Source organism: Silene latifolia, chromosome 5 (genome assembly GCF_048544455.1).
Source record: "Silene latifolia isolate original U9 population chromosome 5, ASM4854445v1, whole genome shotgun sequence".
NCBI classification, from domain to species: domain Eukaryota; kingdom Viridiplantae; phylum Streptophyta; class Magnoliopsida; order Caryophyllales; family Caryophyllaceae; genus Silene; species Silene latifolia.
The window spans coordinates 13014899-13033382 of NC_133530.1; the positions used below are offsets into that span (position 1 = coordinate 13014899).

Below are 18484 nucleotides of genomic sequence, written 5' to 3' on the forward strand. Positions count from 1 at the left end.
GGAATAAAGAGAAATGGAATGTATAAGTTTTGCTTGATTATTATTATTGTTATAATTTTTTTTTTTTACAAGATCCACTTTACAAGAGAATTATTTAAGATGTTGTCTTATTATGTAATTAAAATATGACATGTAAATGATGATAGTTAGTTTTGCTTGCCTTTTAATTAGATTTATATATTTTATATTTAGATTATTGAGTTATAGATTTTTCTCATTATTATGAAATTTAATATAGACATAAATATGGAGGAAAGGAGAAATGGAATGTAAGAGATTTGCTTTATTTATATTCTTCTTCTTCTTCTTCTTCTTCTTCTGCTTCTTCTTCTTCTTCTTCTTATTATTATTATTATTATTATTATTATTATTATTATTATTATTATTATTATTATTATTATTATTATTATTATTATTATTATTATTATTATTATTATTATTATTATTATTATTATTATTATTATTATTATTATTATTATTATTATTATTATTATTATTATTATTATTATTATTATTATTATTATTATTATATTATTATTATTATTATTATTTACAAAATCCACTTTGCATAAGAGTGGTTTAGAAATTACCTTATGAAATTTGAAATATGACATTCAGATGATGGTAGATAGTTTGGCTTACTTTTTAATTATAGATTATAGTTTTATAAATTCAATTATTATTCCATGCGTGTCATATTGTCAATATAATTAAATAATCAATAAAAATGAATAAGAATTAATGGGGTGTGAAAAAGTCATGTAAAATGAAATTGAATGTTCTAAGCTACCCTTTTAATTAGATAGTATAGATTTCATGCAATTTTATTGATAATTGAGTATGTCATCTTCCTGAAATTTCAATACAAACACAAAAACAATAACTAAATAACATTCTTACTATTAATAAATTTAAAACATAATAAGGATAAAAAGCGAAAGAATTCATTTAATAATCTATGTATGTATACTTTACCTACCAACTTTTTGAATAAAAATGAAAATTAGGATTGTTATAATAGTTATATAGGAAACTTTTTGTTATTAATTATTGATTAAATTCAACAATTTATTCGAGGGAAGAGGAACGATTTTGTGAATTAAAAGGGAGATAAAAAAAATATGATAACTACAAATTATAATGATGGTGAGAGAAAACCAAAAAACCATCCTATTAAATAAAATAAATTAAAGGTTAAATAAATTAGTAGATTAATAACCAAATTTATGAGAGGAAAATAAAGAGTTTGTATTAAGATATTTTTTGTGTTTGCAATTAAATTTTTTAATTTTTTTACTTATAAGCATGTGACAGTTTTAAAGATAATTTTTAATACATAATCTAGACTTTTATAATATTGTATAAATAAATAATCACGTAATCAATATAGATGAATTAGTATTTACCAATAAAAAATCGACATGTAGATTAAAATTAAATGTTTTAAGTAGCCTTCTAACTATATTGTATAGGTACAATTTTTTTTTTTTCAACTTCATTTATTCTTCTTCGTTCTTAATTTCATGTATTCGGTTTTTTTATTTCAAATACATATAATACTACTCGATATGAAATATCTTGAAATTATTAACTTATAATTAATGCGTATTTTTTTATTGTATTTTTTTTTAGTTAATTAAGTTTAAAGCTAATGGAATATGGATGGATTTGTAAAAGAAATAAGTGAATTAAATTAATGCAATATAATAATAAATTGATAATCCATGTCATATTAGTTTGTCAAGTAACATTGTGATTGCATACGTGGCTTTTTTTTCATCCGATGTGGCATTGTCTACGTTACTTTTTTAGGCTAGCCTTTTAATAATGTTATATAGATAAGTGAATTAAATTAATGCAATATAATAATAAATTGATAATCCATGTCATATTAGTTTGCCAAGTAACATTGTTATTGCATACGTGGCTTTTTTTCGTCCGATGTGGCATTGTCTACGTGGCTTTTTTAGGCTAGCCTTTTAATAATGTTATATAGACATTCCATAATTAAATGAATGAAACAACTATAAATGAAATAGGTAAACAAAGAATATGGGGAGTTTGGGACAGAGGGACCCAAACAATTCAATTATTTTTTGGTCTTAGTAAACTTGGAAAAAGTACCTGGATCGAAATCATCGAACAATCTGACCATCACACAACCTTCATCTATCCGAATAGATGATGTCATATTGATCTATAATCGGACCCATCTGATCTAATCTAAATGTTTATTTTCAGTGATCGTTATCCTAAAATAAATCGATAACAACACACCAAAAACTGACACAGCCCGAAATACCTCAACATAACTTAGATTAAAAATAAATCAATAACAACACATCTAAAACTGAACAGCCCGAAATACCTCAACATAACCTAAATTCTTGCAAACTCAAATTAAAATAACCCAATAAGTTAATCCACATCCCCTAAACCCAAAAAAAAATCTCAAAAATCAAGTTAACTCGTTCAAAATGAGCCAAACTTAACTCGGTTACAAAGAGCATGTTTGACCTCGATTCTCAAAAATGAGTTTTTATTTATCAAGCTTAATTTTTTAAAAGTGTTTTTCAAAAGCAGAAGCAACAAGTTGCTGCTTCTATCTCTAGGAGTAAAAATATGGATTTTTAGCTTTTCAAATTTTTTTGTTTAACTTTTAGAAAAATATGTGTTTAGCCAAAAATTGTTTTTGAGTCCAAAAACACTTTTACAAGCTAGGCTAAATACACACAAAAAATCCCATAATTTATCATGATCGATTTATTTAGCTAAAATGACCCGACCGAGACGACCCGTTCAGTTAAAAAAAAAACCCTCACAACATTTCTCAAAAACACAAAAATGATGTATCAGGTATCGGAGCTTACAAAAATGAAGGTCTCAATCACCATATCCACCCGCCCTCTCCTTCGCCACATAACTATCGTCACCTCCTTCTCCGCCGACGCAATCATCGTATATCCTCAGGTAACGCAGCTTACAAAAATGAAGGTCTCAGTCCCGGGGCGAAGACGTATCTCCTCAGAAAAATATATGAAGTGGGGTCTAAAGGTGGCAAAGTGTCCGATGTTTTGCGCAGTATCATACAAACAGGTCAACAGAGTTCCGCTGTTTTATTGTTTCAAAGTTCTCCGGAAAGAACGCCGTTACCAACAATGTCTTGAGGTATTTAATTTAATACTCCCTGTCTCGATCATTTATTTACATTTTACGAGTACTTGTTTTAATTCCGTGTGAGTTGTATTTTAATCAAAGGTAAACAAATGACTGAGACGGAGTTATTATTAATATGATGAAAAGATGCCAACTTTTTATCTTATCTTATTGTTAATGCAATTCTCGACGCAATTTTCATCTTGGATCATTCAAAAATAGGATCTTTCTGTTGTTGTTGCGTAGTTTGTGATGATGAGTAATTAGTAAGAGTAATCAAGAGCATTTGTTTGGAAAAAAAGATGGATACTTTTTGATTTATGAGTTCACACTTCACATGTGTATGGAGTAAACCGAAACCAAAACCCGATTTCTTTTAGGGTTTTAGCTTATGTTTATGTTGTTCTCTGCTTTTAGGGACTTCACAACTGCTGGATGTTGTTGGTGTGGGTGATTGAAACCAAAACTCTCCATTATCCAAGGAGAAAATTGTTGGATATAATGCCTAATTGAAGAAGGAAAAATCTTGTTTTGTTGTCCCACATCGGTGGGAAACAACAAGATTCTCTTGTTTATATATCCTTCCTCCTTTGTATAGTTAAGAGATTGGACCAAGGAGGCTTTTGTGGTGGTTATTGGGCTTGTGGGTTTGGGTCCAAACACACACGCGCGCGCGCGCCGGCCCGGCCCGGCTCGGGCTCGGGCTTAGGTAGAGCACCTGCGGTGCGGACCAAAGGCCCCCTTTTGTCCTTTGTTTTTGGTTTTGTGTGTTTCTGAACTGTCTAAGTTCATTGGGCTTGTGCGGTTTTTAATCAGTCTTTGTGACTGTTAGTGGGTGCGATTCTCCCTCCCCACTTTCAGTCCTTGACTGCTCAGTTTTAGGAAGCTGTTTACGCTCCTCTAACTGCTCCTATTTTGCTATAAATAGGAGCCCTACCGTCACAGTAAACACACACAGAAAATCAATCACTCTCCTCTCCTCTCCTCTTCTCTTCTTATAATTATGGGTAATGATAATTATTTTCGTTCCAAGTCTCACAGTTCCGAGTGGGCGCAACTGAGTTGGAGACTGTAGTGTTATCCTTGGGGAACTACCGGCACTAGCTGATCGCCACCACGGTCGTACCGGAATATAGTTTTCAAGGCAGTGGCTCCGTTACCACGGCACTACGATTCGGGTTATATCTCTTCTGTTTTTTCGCTTTTTCATTGTTGCTGCATATTTTCTCCAACAATTTGAAAACTATATATTTGTTGTTGTTAATTGCTGTAACAATGTCGTCTGTTTTAGCAAAAACCCTTCCTGATTTGACTAAACTTGAGAAATTAGACGGTCATAACTATAAGCGTTGGTCACAGAAACTGTTGATGTTTTTCGAACAACTGGAAATTGATTATGTGCTGTTTAGTGACCCCCTGCTCCTGTTAAAGAGGTTGCTGTTACTGAGACCGTAGAGAACACCCCTCCTGCTAAATCTGCTGTTAAGTCAAACGAAGAGGATATTAAGAAATTTGATAAGGACAATAAACTTGTTAGATGCCAGCTTCTAAACAACATGACCGACACCCTTTTTGACCTATTTATGGTTCATAAGTCCTCCAAACTGATATGGTAGTCCTTAGAAGCCAAGTATGGGGCTGATGATGCGGGGAAAAAGAAATATGTTGTGGGTAAGTGGCTGGAATTTCAGATGGCTGACGGGAAACTCATCATGGAACAAGTTCATGTCTACGAGAACCTTTGTGCTGATGTTGTTAATGAGGGTATGAAATTAGATGACATTTTCGTGGCTAATGTTCTGTTAGAAAAGTTCCCTCCCTCCTGGTCTGACTATAGGAACCACCTTAAGCATAAGAAAAAGGACATGTCTCTCCAAGAACTAGTAGGACACATGAGGACCGAAGAGGCAAATTGCCTGAAGACAAACCTGTTAGTCAACCTGTTAAAACTTCTGTTGCTGCTGTTAATGCTAATCTGGTTGAGTCTGGTGGTCCGTCTTATACTGAGAAGTTCAAGGGTAAGGGTAAGGCCAAGGTTGGTCAGGGTAAGAACCAGGGTCAGGCTAAGAAGAATGGTCCAGGGAAGCATACCAAACCAGTTGCTAAGATTCAGAAACCAAAGGGTCCCATTGTTTGCTACGTCTGTGGGAAAACTGGTCACAAAGCCTACCAGTGCACTGAAAAGAAAACTGCTGAAGCTAATGTTGCTGTGACTGACGATGTCATTGCTGCTGTGGTTGTGGAAGCTAATCTGGTGGGCAATGTTGCTGAATGGGTCTTGGATACTGGTGCTTCTAGACACCTCTGTGCTGATAAGGGGTTATTTGCTGAGTTCGAGGAAGTAGCTGATGGGGAATGTGTCTACATGGGTAATTCTTCATCTGCAATCATCACAGGCAAAGGCAAGATCTTTCTCAAACTCACCTCGGGGAAAACACTTGCTCTCACCAATGTTTTATTTGTACCCTCATTGCGTCGAAACCTCGTGTCTGGTGCCTTATTGAACAAAGCTGGTTTGAAACTTGTTTTTGAGGCTGACAAGGTTGTAATGTCGCGTAATGGGGAATTTGTGGGCAAGGGTTATCTTTCTGGGGGTCTTTTTGTATTGAACACTGATTCAGTTTTTAATAATAATGCATCTACTTCTGCTTATATTGCTGAGTCTATTGATGTTTGGCATGGTAGATTAGGTCATGTGAATGTTGACTATATTAAAAAACTTAGAACTATGAGTTTAATTCCAAGTTTGACGAGTCAAGAATTCTCTAAATGTGCTAGCTGTGTTGAGGCTAAATTCACAAAGAAACCTAGTAAACCTGTCACAACTAGGAATACGAGTCTTCTTGAGTTAATTCACACCGACCTAGCTGACTTCAAAAATGTGGCAAGTAGAGGTGGAAAGAATTATTATGTCACCTTTATAGACGACTGTTCAAGGTACACCCGTGTCTATCTGCTTAAGACTAAAGATGAAGCAGAACAATCGTTTATAAACTTTAAAAATGAAGTCGAAAATCAACTCGACAGAAAAATTAAAAGGGTAAGGTCTGATAGGGGTGGTGAGTATAAATCTAGTTATCTAGCCGACTTTTGTGCCGCTAACGGTTTAATACATGAGACTAGTCCACCTTACTTACCTCAGTCTAACGGACGGTGTAGCTGAACGAAAAAATAGAACCTTAAAAGAGATGATGAATGCTATGCTTTTAAGTTCTGGCCTATCTGACGATATGTGGGGGGAAGCAATTCTATCGGCTTGTCACATTCTTAACCGTGTACCTCATAAGAAACTTGACAAGACACCCTATGAAATTTGGAAGGGCTATCCTCCTAACCTGAGTTACCTTAAGGTATGGGGGTGTTTGGCTAAAGTGGGTTTACCAGATTTTAGGAGACCTACCGTTGGACCAAAGACCTATGATTGTGTTTTTATAGGTTATGCTCAAAATAGTTCTGCTTATAGATTCATGTCTTTAAGTGACCGTTCTATATCTGAAGCTAGAGATGCTGTGTTTTTTGAGCATGTTTTTCCATTACAGAAAAATGTTGATTCACCTCCTAGTTTACCTGTTACATCTGTTGATATCTCTTCACATGCTAGTAGTAGCTCTTCTATTGATCATGTTGTTGAACCTAGAAGGACTAAGAGACCTAGATGTCCAAAGAACTTTGGAGCTGATTTTGTTTCAACTTTCTTTGTCTCGAACATGGATACACTTTGTTTGTGCTAGTGATGAATTTGTTTCAGCTTTTTTAATAGAAGATGACCCAAAAACGTATAGTGAGGCAATGAAATCAATCGATGCTAATTTTTGGAAAGATGCTATTAAAAGTGAACTTGACTCTATTGTGTCAAATCAGACTTGGGAGTTGACTGATTTACCTAAAGGTAGTAAACCCATTACAAGTAAATGGATCTTTAAAAAGAAAATGAGACCTGACGGTACAATAGAGAGGTTCAAAGCTAGACTTGTAATTAGAGGCTTTACACAAAAGAAGGGTATTGATTATTTTGATACTTACTCTCCTGTGACAAAAATTTCGACTATTAGGACTCTTATCGCCTTAGCTTCTATTCATAACCTTGTTATACATCAGATGGATGTTAAAACTGCCTTTTTGAATGGTGAACTAAGGGAAGAGATCTATATGTCTCAACCTGAAGGTTTTGTGATTGAGGGTCAAGAGAGTAAAGTGCGTAAACTGAACAAGTCTCTTTATGGACTGAAACAAGCACCTAACACTACAAGAAATCTACTCTCGGGCGACTGACTTACGCGACAGAAAATAGTCGCTAAAAGTACTCGGGCGACTACAATCAGTCGCCAAGTGGTGGTCGCAACTGTTAGTCGCCAAAAATCACTCGGGCGACGGATTTCAGTCGCTAAAATGGCGACGGATGAGGGAATAGTCGCCAAAATAGCGACGGAAATGGCGACTACTGTTGGTCGCAAAAATGGCGACGATTTGTGGTTCAGTCGCCAATTAGAGACGGCTTTCAGTCGCAATTTCAGTCGCCAAATTGGCGACGCCTGTTGATTCAGTCGCCAATTTGGTCGCTATCGTGTATAAATTTGAGAAAATAGTCAGGAGGTTTGCGACGGGGGTAGTCGCCATATTGGTCGCCAAATTGGCGACAGATGCCTGTAGTCGCCAAAATGGCGACTGATTTCGGTCGCAAATTTCCAGTTTTCAGTCGGCATTTTGGTAAATGGTGGACCTACGATTTTCATTTAGCTCGAGCCAAATTGCTACAATTTGAACCTGCAATTAAAATTACAATCCAGCAGCATACACAACGCACATGATGGCCAACGTCACATTTCATACAAATGAAATCCGAATTCAAGTTATTACAACCAACGCAACAAGATGGTTCGTGTCCAAGTCTAACTAAACAAAGGATAAAAAAGTCTCATGCGTCTAACTAAAACATCCGACAAGTAAAAGGATAAACAACCAACAACTGAGTCAAGGACACGGCAAAGCAGATCCCGCTCCACTACCACCTCCTCCGGAAGGATCTTTAGGGTCTTGATTTTGTGGATGTCATCCCGGGTTGCAAGACGAGAAATAAGTGGTCATCAACTCCATTTGCTCCTTCATTCTCTTCAACTCTTCATCCCTTGCGGCCTCCCTTGCTTCCCTTGCCGCCTTCCTTTCTTCTCTTTCGGTCTCAAGTGTAGTTTGAAGTTGAGACACGATACTCGGCATATATGTTTGGCTTTGAGGGGTTACCGAAGTAGGTCGGTCGTACAAGAGTTCTCTTGCCGTTCCAGTTCCATACACCCCCCCCTTATTGAAGCCATCCACTAAATCAAGCCAAAGCTCATTATCGGAGATGTCGGGATTCCTCTCTTTCCGAAGTCGAAATTTAGCCTAAAAAATTAAAGCGTTAATGATTATATGTTATATTTGTATAACAATATATATGTAATCAAAACATTTGAAAGGAATTGTATTATATACTTACATATAAATTGGCGTTCTTCTTCGAATTCCACACCCTTTTCCCCTTAGCTCTTTCTTTCGTATGCGTCTCATAGAAAAGCTCCGGAACCGTAGGCATCTTACCCTTATTCTTGGCCGCCTTCCGAAAATGAAAAACAAAGGTTAAATTATAAAGACTACTTAATACTTTAAATATAATCTCAAACATAATCTAACTTATATATAAAATTAAATATACGACGTACATTTGACATTGCTCGGTCATAGAATGATTGAGAACCTCCGTAATGCGTAGCATCAATGTGGGCATCCTTCTTCCCTCCCCTTTTATTGATCATTTTGCTCGAGCCGACTTCTCCTTAAATTCGGGGGTATCTCTCTTCTCCATCAGTTCTTTATATGCGGTTCCTATAAAAAAAAATGTCAAATATTAGTATTTAATTAAATAGATAACAAATGACGATAATTTAACTAATTAAATACAACCACCAAAAGTAACTAAATACCTTCCATAAACTGAGGGGGTTTCTTCCTCTTAGAAACCTTATACATGTTATCTCTTAGCCTCTTTTTGCCGATGTAATTGTATCTCTCCCAAAAGTAACGCTCTTGTTCCTTAGGCCAATGAAAGTTTTGCTAGACGTAAAAAAAATCGTTAGAAAACACAAATCACTAATTAATTAGAATACATTTACGAAAATTATTTAAAAATATATATACCCGGAAGTTATTGAACCATCCCTCCTTCTCTTCTTCGCTTGCATCTGACCAACAAGTAATACCCCTGGTCATCTTTTGCTGAGTGCTAGCGGTGACTCCCCGAACTACATACTTGGAATTAAACCTGAAATTATACATGTTAAATACTAATTAAAAATATTCATATTAAAAATAAATCAACTACTAATAAAAAAATAAATAGAGAGAATTTCTTACCAAAGACCCCTAATGTCAATAATGATCTTGTTATCCTCGGTGTATGTGACAGGGATCCCATGCTCGACCTCCTCCTCCTCGTCAGTGTCATCCTCTAAGGACTGCTCGACCTCAGTGGTCTCCTCCTCCTCCTCCTGCGTACTACGGCCCCCCACTACCTCCGCCTCGATGTCTACCACCACGACCACGTGCCATTATACTACAAATTGAACAAATAAAATTGTTAGAAAGTGTTAATTAAAATTAAATAAAACGAAATGGATATAACATATATATATAACATAAAAAATGGCTAGGAAACACAATAATAAATAAATTGATAACAAAAAGATGTAAAAACCTCATTATCCTAATCCTCATTGTCATCCTCATTATCATCATCCTCATCGTCATCATCGTCATCATCGTCACCCTCACCCTCACCCTCCTCCTCCTCCTCCTCCTCCTCCTCCTCCTCCTCCTCCTTTTCCTCCTCCTCCTCCTCCATGTGATCATCTGTCCCCTCCACATTATCTTCTTCCTCTTCTTACAACTCCTCCCCTCCCGCTTCTTTCTCATTCTCATGAATGATTTCATCATCAATTGGAGATAAAGCTGATTTTGATACAATTTCTTCTTGAAAAAATGTTGTATCAAATTTTGATCTAGCCTTTGTCTTAAAGATCGCCCACCATTGCTTTTGATGTTTATCATTACTCGTGCTTGGATAAGAAGCAAAATACACTTGATGAGCTTGATGTGCGAGTATAAATGGGTCATAAGTCATGTATGTTCGGGTATGATTAACTTCTACGAGTTTGTAACGATCATGGACTCTCATTCTCGCTATGGAATTATCTTTCCATTCACACTTGAATAAGACTGTTTTATAAGCACGTCCACTCCCATTATAGCACAACTCAAGGATATCCTCTAATATGCCGTAATATTCATTGTCATCAAGGGAGGAAATTGTAACACCATAATTGCATCTAACCTTCCTCTTCCCGTAATTGAATGTATGGAAATTGAATCCATTAACTGAATACCGATTCCAAGTTTTAACCTTTCGTGAAGGACCTAAGGCTAAACTCCTTACCGATTTTCTTTGTGCTATCTCATTTGTTCAGCAATGTTTTTTGTTGCATACATTCTTTGAAGTCTTGGAGCAAGAGGAAAATAAATTAATTGGTTTTGTGATATTGGTTTCTTACTCTTTTGACCGTTTCCCTTCAAAACAATATCTCCCTCACTTGTCTCATATCTACCCCTTTGACATTTCTTACACTTGTCAAGCAAAGCATCATCTCCCCAAAAAAGCATACATCCTTCAGAACATGCATCAATCTTTTGATGCGGAAGCTCAAGGCCTTTAACTACTTTTTTGGTATTATAGAAACTTCGGGTCATGACGTTATTGTCGGGGATAGCGTCCTCAAGCAAAGACGCAATAGCATCAACGGCATTAAATGGCATATTAAACTCACATTTTAAGGTTACTATCCTAGAGGCGGCTTGTAACAATGTCATTCTACTCCCTTCATATAAAGGTTTTTCTGAAGCCTTTAACATTTCAAAAAAGGATTTTGCTTGTGGGTTTGGTTCTTGTTCAATGATAGGCTCGTGTTTGTCATTATTAAAAGTATTAAACTCCAAAGCATCAACTACCATATTTCTATATGGGTTATCATTTTGTTCGGTTTGAGGTTGCTCGGTAATTGGAGAATATGGTTCTCCATGACAAATCCAATTATAATAATTTGGAGAAAATCCATTTGTATAAAGATGTTCTTCTACTTGAATGTAATGAAAATATTTCAAGTTTTTACATTTACTACAAGGACACCTAAGTTTATTTTCTACCAAATCATATCCATCTTGTTGTTTAGCAAACTCAATAAACTCAAGAACCCTCTTTACAAATCTACCAGTGGGACGTTTCCTCTTATCTACCCTATCTTCGTACATCCATTTGCGTTCCGATCTCTTCATTTTAATCTAAAAAATATTTCAAACAACAATTTTTAACAATATAACTCATACAACATTACACTTCTTAGTTTTTAACAAGACTAGCAATTTACTAAAGTAATATCATACTAACATTATATATACTAATTTAACACCTTCAACAAACATAATTAAATACAAAATTATACTAACATTATACTAATTTGGTAAATTCACCAATACTAACATTAGACTAACTTTTGTCAATTAAGTATACTAACATCATCAAAATCACTAATACATTGTCAATTACAACCCTAATTCAAATAATATTACCAAATTCACAAAAATCCCCAATTCCTATTCACCCTAATTATCAATTTATACAAACCCTAACTAATTAATATCATAACAACATCCAAATAACTAACTATAAGAACAAATTCAACAAACAAATCAAAAACTAACTACAATTAACATATACTAACAACACTAATACTAACTAAACTATAATTAATTTATACTAACCAAACTAAAACTACCTTAAAATTAACATACTAAGAACACTAATATACTAAATAAACTAATTAAAAAGACAAATTAAACAAAACAAAACTAAAATTAATCTAAGAAATTGAAATTATAAACAAAAATACATACCTTCAAATGAAATAAGTGTGTCGGTGGTGGGGTCTTAGTGGTCGCCGGGGTGAACTCGGGGTGGTGGGGTGGCGTTGAACGGGGTGGTGGCGTTGAGGCGAGGCGGTGGATGTTGGTGCGGCGGCGTCGGGTCTTGCGGCTTCTTTTTTTTTTTTATGATTTGGTAAAGTAAGAGAGAGAGGAAGGAAAGCTGGTGGTATAAACTAATTTGGGAGGGCGACGGAAACTGGCGACGGATGCTACTGTGGTCGCCAAATTAGCGACGCCAATCGGTCGCTATTCTTAATTACTCAGTCGCCAATGCAGTCGCCAAATTGGCGACGCAACTCAGTCGCCCGCTTTTTTTTTCAGACGCCAAATACGCGACCAGTCTTTTCCGTCGCCTACTTTGGTAGCCCGAGAACGAAATTCTTGTAGTGTAAACAGTGGTATGAGAAATTTAACAACACTTTGATAAGTAAAGGCTATGTGGTTAACAATTCTGATTCATGTGTTTATTCAAAAGTAATAGAATCTGATTGTGTGCTTATATGCCTTTATGTTGATGACATGTTAATACTTGGTAATAATTTAGAGGTGATAATTAGAACCAAAGAATTTTTGTCATCACAATTTGAGATGAAGGACTTAGGAGAAGCTGATGTTATCCTAGGAGTTAAGGTCATCCGAAACCCCAATGGAATCTGTCTAAGTCAATCTCATTATGTTGAAAAAGTGTTGAGAAAGTTTAACTGCTTTGATGATGTGCCTGCTAGAACACCCTATGATCCTAGCGTACCTTTGTGTAAAAACTTGGGTAAGAGTGTTTCCCAAGAAGAGTATGCTAAAATCCTAGGTAGTGTGATGTTTTTAATGAACTGTACTCGACCAGATATTGCTTATGCGGTTAGTAGACTGAGTCGTTATACACATAACCCTAGTAATGAACACTGGAATGCTCTTCGTCGTTTACTAAAATACCTAAAAGGAACAGTTGACTTATGTTTGCATTATGGTAAATTTCTTTGTGTTAGAAGGATATTGTGATGCGAATCGGGTTGCAGGAGTAACGATGAGATTTGTTCTACTAGTGGTTATGTCTTTACCATGGGTGGAGGTGTCTTTGTATCGTGGAAGTCCTCTAAATGACTTGTATCGCACGCCTACCATGGAATCGAGTTCATAGCTCTTGAGTTGGCAGACAAGAGGTGAATGGTTGAAAAACCTTTTAGCTGATATACCAGTGTGGGGCGGACGGCTAACACCGGTCTCCCTGCACTGTGACTCGCAGGCTGCTATTGGTGTTGCAAAGAATAGCGTCTACAATTCGAAAAAGAGACATATTCGAATAAGGCACGCTGCAGTTAGACAACTCCAAGACAATGGAGTGATTGCTTTGGACTATGTGAAGTCCGAAAACAATCTTGCTGATCCCTTTACTAAAGGGCTGGCTAGGAGACTAGTCGTTGATACGTCGAGGGGAATGGGGCTTAAGTCCTTAGGTCAAGAGTGAGACTTGACTAGGTCTAAAACTTCCATTCCTATGGCGTTGTATGATTCATAGCCTTTATGGTGGTGCTTTTGAGACGCACTTGATGGATCATACACCAGGTTGGACTTAGGTCCTTAATGACTCATGTGAGAAGTGCTACTGAGAAGCACTTGAGTCACCTACGTAGATGTAACGATCATTAGACTATGTGAAGTCTTCTGAACACATCTATTAGTACCGAGGTAAACGCACAGCTCTAAAAAGAGCGCGTTGCACTTTCGCTGAACGATCTTAATCAAGGTATGATATGTGTTGTGGGGGTATCGACCGAAGCTCAGCTAGGAATTCAAATCGCAAGATATTCTCTCATTTGTAAGTAAGTTGTTTCCTCATTTCACTAAAGTGTCAATTCAAATCGAAAGATATTGATACCTAAGTATCCAATCCTTCCTTTACCCAGTTTTCTTTCTTTCTGTCTTCTCTTAGCCATTAGTGGGGGATTGTTGGATATAATGCCTAATTGAAGAAGGAAAAATCTTGTTTTGTTGTCCCACATCGGTGGGAAACAACAAGATTCTCTTGTTTATATATCCTTCCTCCTTTGTATGGTTAAGAGATTGGACCAAGGAGGCTTTTGTCGTGGTTATTGGGCCTGTGGGTTTGGGTCCAAACACACACGCGCGCGCGCCGGCCCGGCCCGGCTCGAGCTCGGGTAGAGCACCTGCGGTGCGTTGGCCCCCTTTTGTCCTTTGTTTTTGGTTTTGTGTGTTTCTGAACTGTCTAAGTTCATTGGGCTTGTGCGGTTTTTAATCAGTCTTTGTGACTGTTAGTGGGTGCGATTCTTCCTCCCCACTTTCAGTCCTTGACTGCTCGGTTTTAGGAAGCTGTTTACGCTCCTCTAACTGCTCCTATTTTGCTATAAATAGGAGCCCTACCGTCACAATAAACACACACAGAAAATCAATAACTCTCCTCTCCTCTCCTCTTCTTATAATTCTGGGTAATGATAATTATTTTCGTTCCAAGTCTCACAGTTCCGAGTGGGCGCAACTGAGTTGGAGACTGTAGTGTTATCCTTGGGGAACTACCGGCACTAGCTGATCGCCACCACGGTCGTACCGGAATATAGTTTTCAAGGCAGTGGCTCCGTTACCACGGCACTACGATTCGGGTTATATCTCTTCTGTTTTTTCGCTTTTTCATTGTTGCTGCATATTTTCTCCAACAAAAATTTGGATTTTTTTGGGTTGTAGCCTTACCTTTTAGTTTGAAATGATGCTAACTTTTTATCTAATAGCATGTAGAGTTTAGTTTGATTAGTGTAATCACTACTCCATCTGTCCCGGTTATTTGTTGTCCTTTTTCATTTTTGGGTGTCTGAGTCAATTGTCCTTTCTATTTTAAAAATGAACTTGATGAGTAATTTGATCATTCATACTCAATTTGTTTCAATTGTCATTTAGTAATTGCCTCCCTACTCTTTCACTGTTTTTTGTGTCAAAACCAAATGATAACAATTGACTGGGAGGGAGGGAGTATATTGATAGTATATTTGCTTAACTATGATGATGGGTAATTACTCCCTCGGCACAAAGACCAAGGAGAGCGAAGGGGGCCATTTGTTAATGGATGACAATTGCACTATGATGATCAAATTAGGGTAGTAAACAATGTCATTTCTAAGGAGAAAAGATGGTTTCTTTTTGGTTTAGTAGCATGTGCACAGATTGATCTCCCTTGAATTAGTCTGCATTTGCGAGATGTTGTACAGAGTAATAAGTAGTAAACCGATTTTTTTGGGGGGTTTTAGCTTGTGTTTATATCATTCTCTGCTTAGCTATTGCTGTGTGTATTCTGTAAGCAACACTATCCAAGAAAAAAAAAAATGGATTTTCAGGTTTGTAGCTTTACTTTCAGTTTGTCTCATTTCCGAAGTGTTGCATTGGTCGGTCAATCTTACCACTCATTTACTGATGGTGTTGCTGTTCTAATGGCTGTGATGTTTAATATGTGTTCTGGTAATGCAGTGCTTACCTGCTTTAAAAGATGTCGTTCTGGCTGACATTTAATTCTCCTGTTCTATGTTTGATGCAGATTTTAGATTGGTTTGAGAAACGCACAGTTGACCCTTTAGGTAGAGACTTAGCATTGCGCTTAGATATGCTTTACAAATTTAAGGGTCTTGCTGAAGCTGAGAACTACTTTGACAGCATTCCGTCTGCTTTTAAGAACAAATACGTATATGGGTCACTCTTATCTTGCTATTGTGCTGATTTGGAAACCGATAAAGCCCTGGCTACTTTCAAAAGGATGGATGAGTTGGGTTTTGCATCCCATCATGTTGCCTTCAACAATATTCTCAATCTATATGTGAAAACCAAACCGCCCGAAAAGGTTCCAGTACTTATATAACAACAACAACAACAACAACAACAACAACAACAACATCAGAGCCTTAATCCCAAAATGATTTGGGGTCGGCTGACATGAATCATCCTTTCGAACCGTCCATGGGTGAACGCACGCCTCAAAATGCGACTAAAAAAAAGGGAAGATGAAAAACAAAAAGGGAGAACGAAAATGTAATGTAAAGTCAAGGTGAACTAAGGGGTTTTAAAATCGAATTCCGTCTTTCTTTTATAAAAACTTAAAATTTAAATCAAGAGAAGATTAAAACGATTTTTAAAAACCGAAATAGAGTTAAGGTTCCGGAATGAACCAGGTAAAATCTATAAGAAAGTGGTTGTTGAAAAAGTGTGTAATACAGGAGAGAAAAATAAATAAATTAATTTCTTTAAATCAAATAAATAAAAAAACACTAAATCTGTCAAAAAATATCAAATACTAAAAATCCATATGTATTCTTTCCCTCCATTATGCCCTCTCTGTCACCATACTCTCCTCAAGCCCCATAACTCTCATATCGTGCTCTATCACTCTCAACCATGTCTGTCTCGGTCTTCCTCTGCCTCTAGGGACCTTTTCTGTTCTCCAAGTCTCGAGCCTCCTAACTGGTGCGTCCATAGGTCTCCTTCTCACATGGCCAAACCATCTTAGTCGGTTTTCCATCATCTTGTCCTCTATTGGCGCCACTTTTACTTTTTCCCTAATCACCTCATTCCTTAACCGATCTTTCCTTGTATGTCCGCACATCCACCTCAACATGCGCATCTCCGTCACACTCATCTTTTGAATGTGACAATGTTTCACGGCCCAACACTCGGAGTCAGAGTAAAGTAGGGCGAGCCTAATTGCCGTGCGATAAAATTTTCCCTTTAATCTTTGGGGCATATCTTTATCGCATAGAAACCCTGAAGCACTCTTCCATTTCAACCATCCCGCTTTAATTCTGTGAGCCACATCTCCGTCTAACTCCCCATCTTTTTGAATAATAGATCCTAGATATCTGAAGAAATCCGAACCCTCAACAACATTCCCATCGAAAATAATACTCCCCGCCTCTGTCGATCTCAACCCCGCCACCTTAGTGAACTGACACCTCAAATACTCAGTCTTACTCCTGCTCACCCACGAGTCTCTAAAGTCTGCCTCCACAATTCCAGCTTTCTTTCCACCCCCTCTTTTGTCTCATCAATCAACACAATATCATCAGCAACCATCATACACCAAGGGATGTCGTCCTGAATATCCCTTGTCAACTCATCCATAACTATAGCAAAGAGAAAAGGACTAAGTGCCGAACCTTGATGCACCCCAATGGTAATAGGAAATTCTTCCGTTCTCCCAACATTAGTGTGAACACTTGCACTAGCCCCCTCATACATGTCCTTTATGAGGTCAATATATTTTCGCGACACACCTTTTCTCGCCAAAGCCCACCAAAGTACTTCTCTTGGTACCCTATCATATGCCTTTTCCAAGTCAATAAAAACCATATGCAAATCCTTCTTCTTGTCCCGATGGTATTCCATCAACTGTCTCATGATAAAAATCGCATCCATAGTCGATCTCCCGGGCATAAATCCAAATTGGTTTTCCGAGATGTCTACATATCTCCTAAGCCTTTGCTCGATTACCCGCTCCCACAACTTCATTGTATGACTCATAAGTTTAATTCCCCGATAATTGGAACACTCTTGGACATCACCTTTGTTCTTGTACAAAGGGACAAGAGTGCTTTTCCTCCAAGCCGATGGCATCTTGTTGCTCCTCCAAATCTTGTTGAATAGCATGGTTACCCATTCAATCCCTTTCTCCCCGAAGCACCTTCAGACTTCTATGGGTATACCATCCGGTCCCTCTGCTTTCTTTGACCCCATCTTCCTTAACGCCTTTCTAACTTCACTCTTATATCAGAAATGAAGAAAAAACACGTAGCTCTAGACTGTCACACATATAGCTTTAAGCTTTTGGATCCAAAATTATCGACTTCTTGGAGATCTCGAGGGAGTAAAACGAGTGTTTCACGAGGCTCAAGATATCCTTTTAAAGGATGATTGGCAAATATATTGCAACGTCGTATCAGTGTTTATAGAGTTTGGCCAGTTCGACAAAGCTGCTTCACACTTGGAAAAATTGGAAAAATTCTTGGATAGTTCCCATAATCCAAGTCGCAATGCAGTCGAACATCTGTTTAGCTTGTATGCTGGTGCTGGCAAATTAGACTCCGTCATCCAGACTTGGAACAAGTTCAAGTCAAAGTACAAAGTTGCTAACAAACATTACCTTTTACTGTTTCAAGCATTGTCAAGACTAGACGATATTAAAGGCCTCGAAAATTACTTCCGCGAGTGGGAATCAACCTGCAAGAATTATAATGACATTATACCGGCTGTTCTAATAGGTGCCAGGGGCGGAGGGAGGGAGGTGGCTATATGGGCTATAGCCCTACATGATTTAAGGATAAATAATTTTTACTAA

General features: G+C 37.1%; 2 protein-coding genes and 1 long non-coding RNA gene across 3 annotated transcripts; 1 reads left to right on the forward strand and 2 right to left on the reverse strand.

The window, feature by feature from the left end:
• Window positions 1-8195: 8195 nt before the first annotated feature.
• On the reverse strand, window positions 8196-8945 carry LOC141654851 (uncharacterized). The gene is made up of 3 exons (XM_074461965.1): window positions 8853-8945; window positions 8630-8746; window positions 8196-8535 (listed from the first exon to the last, which is right to left on the reverse strand). The coding sequence occupies exons 1-3, from the start codon at window positions 8943-8945 to the stop codon at window positions 8206-8208; spliced, it is 540 nt and encodes a 179-aa protein (XP_074318066.1). The 3' UTR covers window positions 8196-8205.
• A 265-nt stretch (window positions 8946-9210) lies between these two features.
• LOC141655910 (uncharacterized) lies at window positions 9211-9688 on the reverse strand. The gene is made up of 3 exons (XR_012548235.1): window positions 9544-9688; window positions 9328-9451; window positions 9211-9243 (listed from the first exon to the last, which is right to left on the reverse strand). It is a non-coding gene; the product is annotated as an uncharacterized LOC141655910 (long non-coding RNA).
• Window positions 9689-15488: 5800 nt separating this feature from the next.
• Window positions 15489-18484, forward strand: LOC141654852 (pentatricopeptide repeat-containing protein At4g01990, mitochondrial-like). The gene is made up of 3 exons (XM_074461966.1): window positions 15489-15629; window positions 15698-16003; window positions 18056-18484. The coding sequence occupies exons 1-3, from the start codon at window positions 15489-15491 to the stop codon at window positions 18482-18484; spliced, it is 876 nt and encodes a 291-aa protein (XP_074318067.1).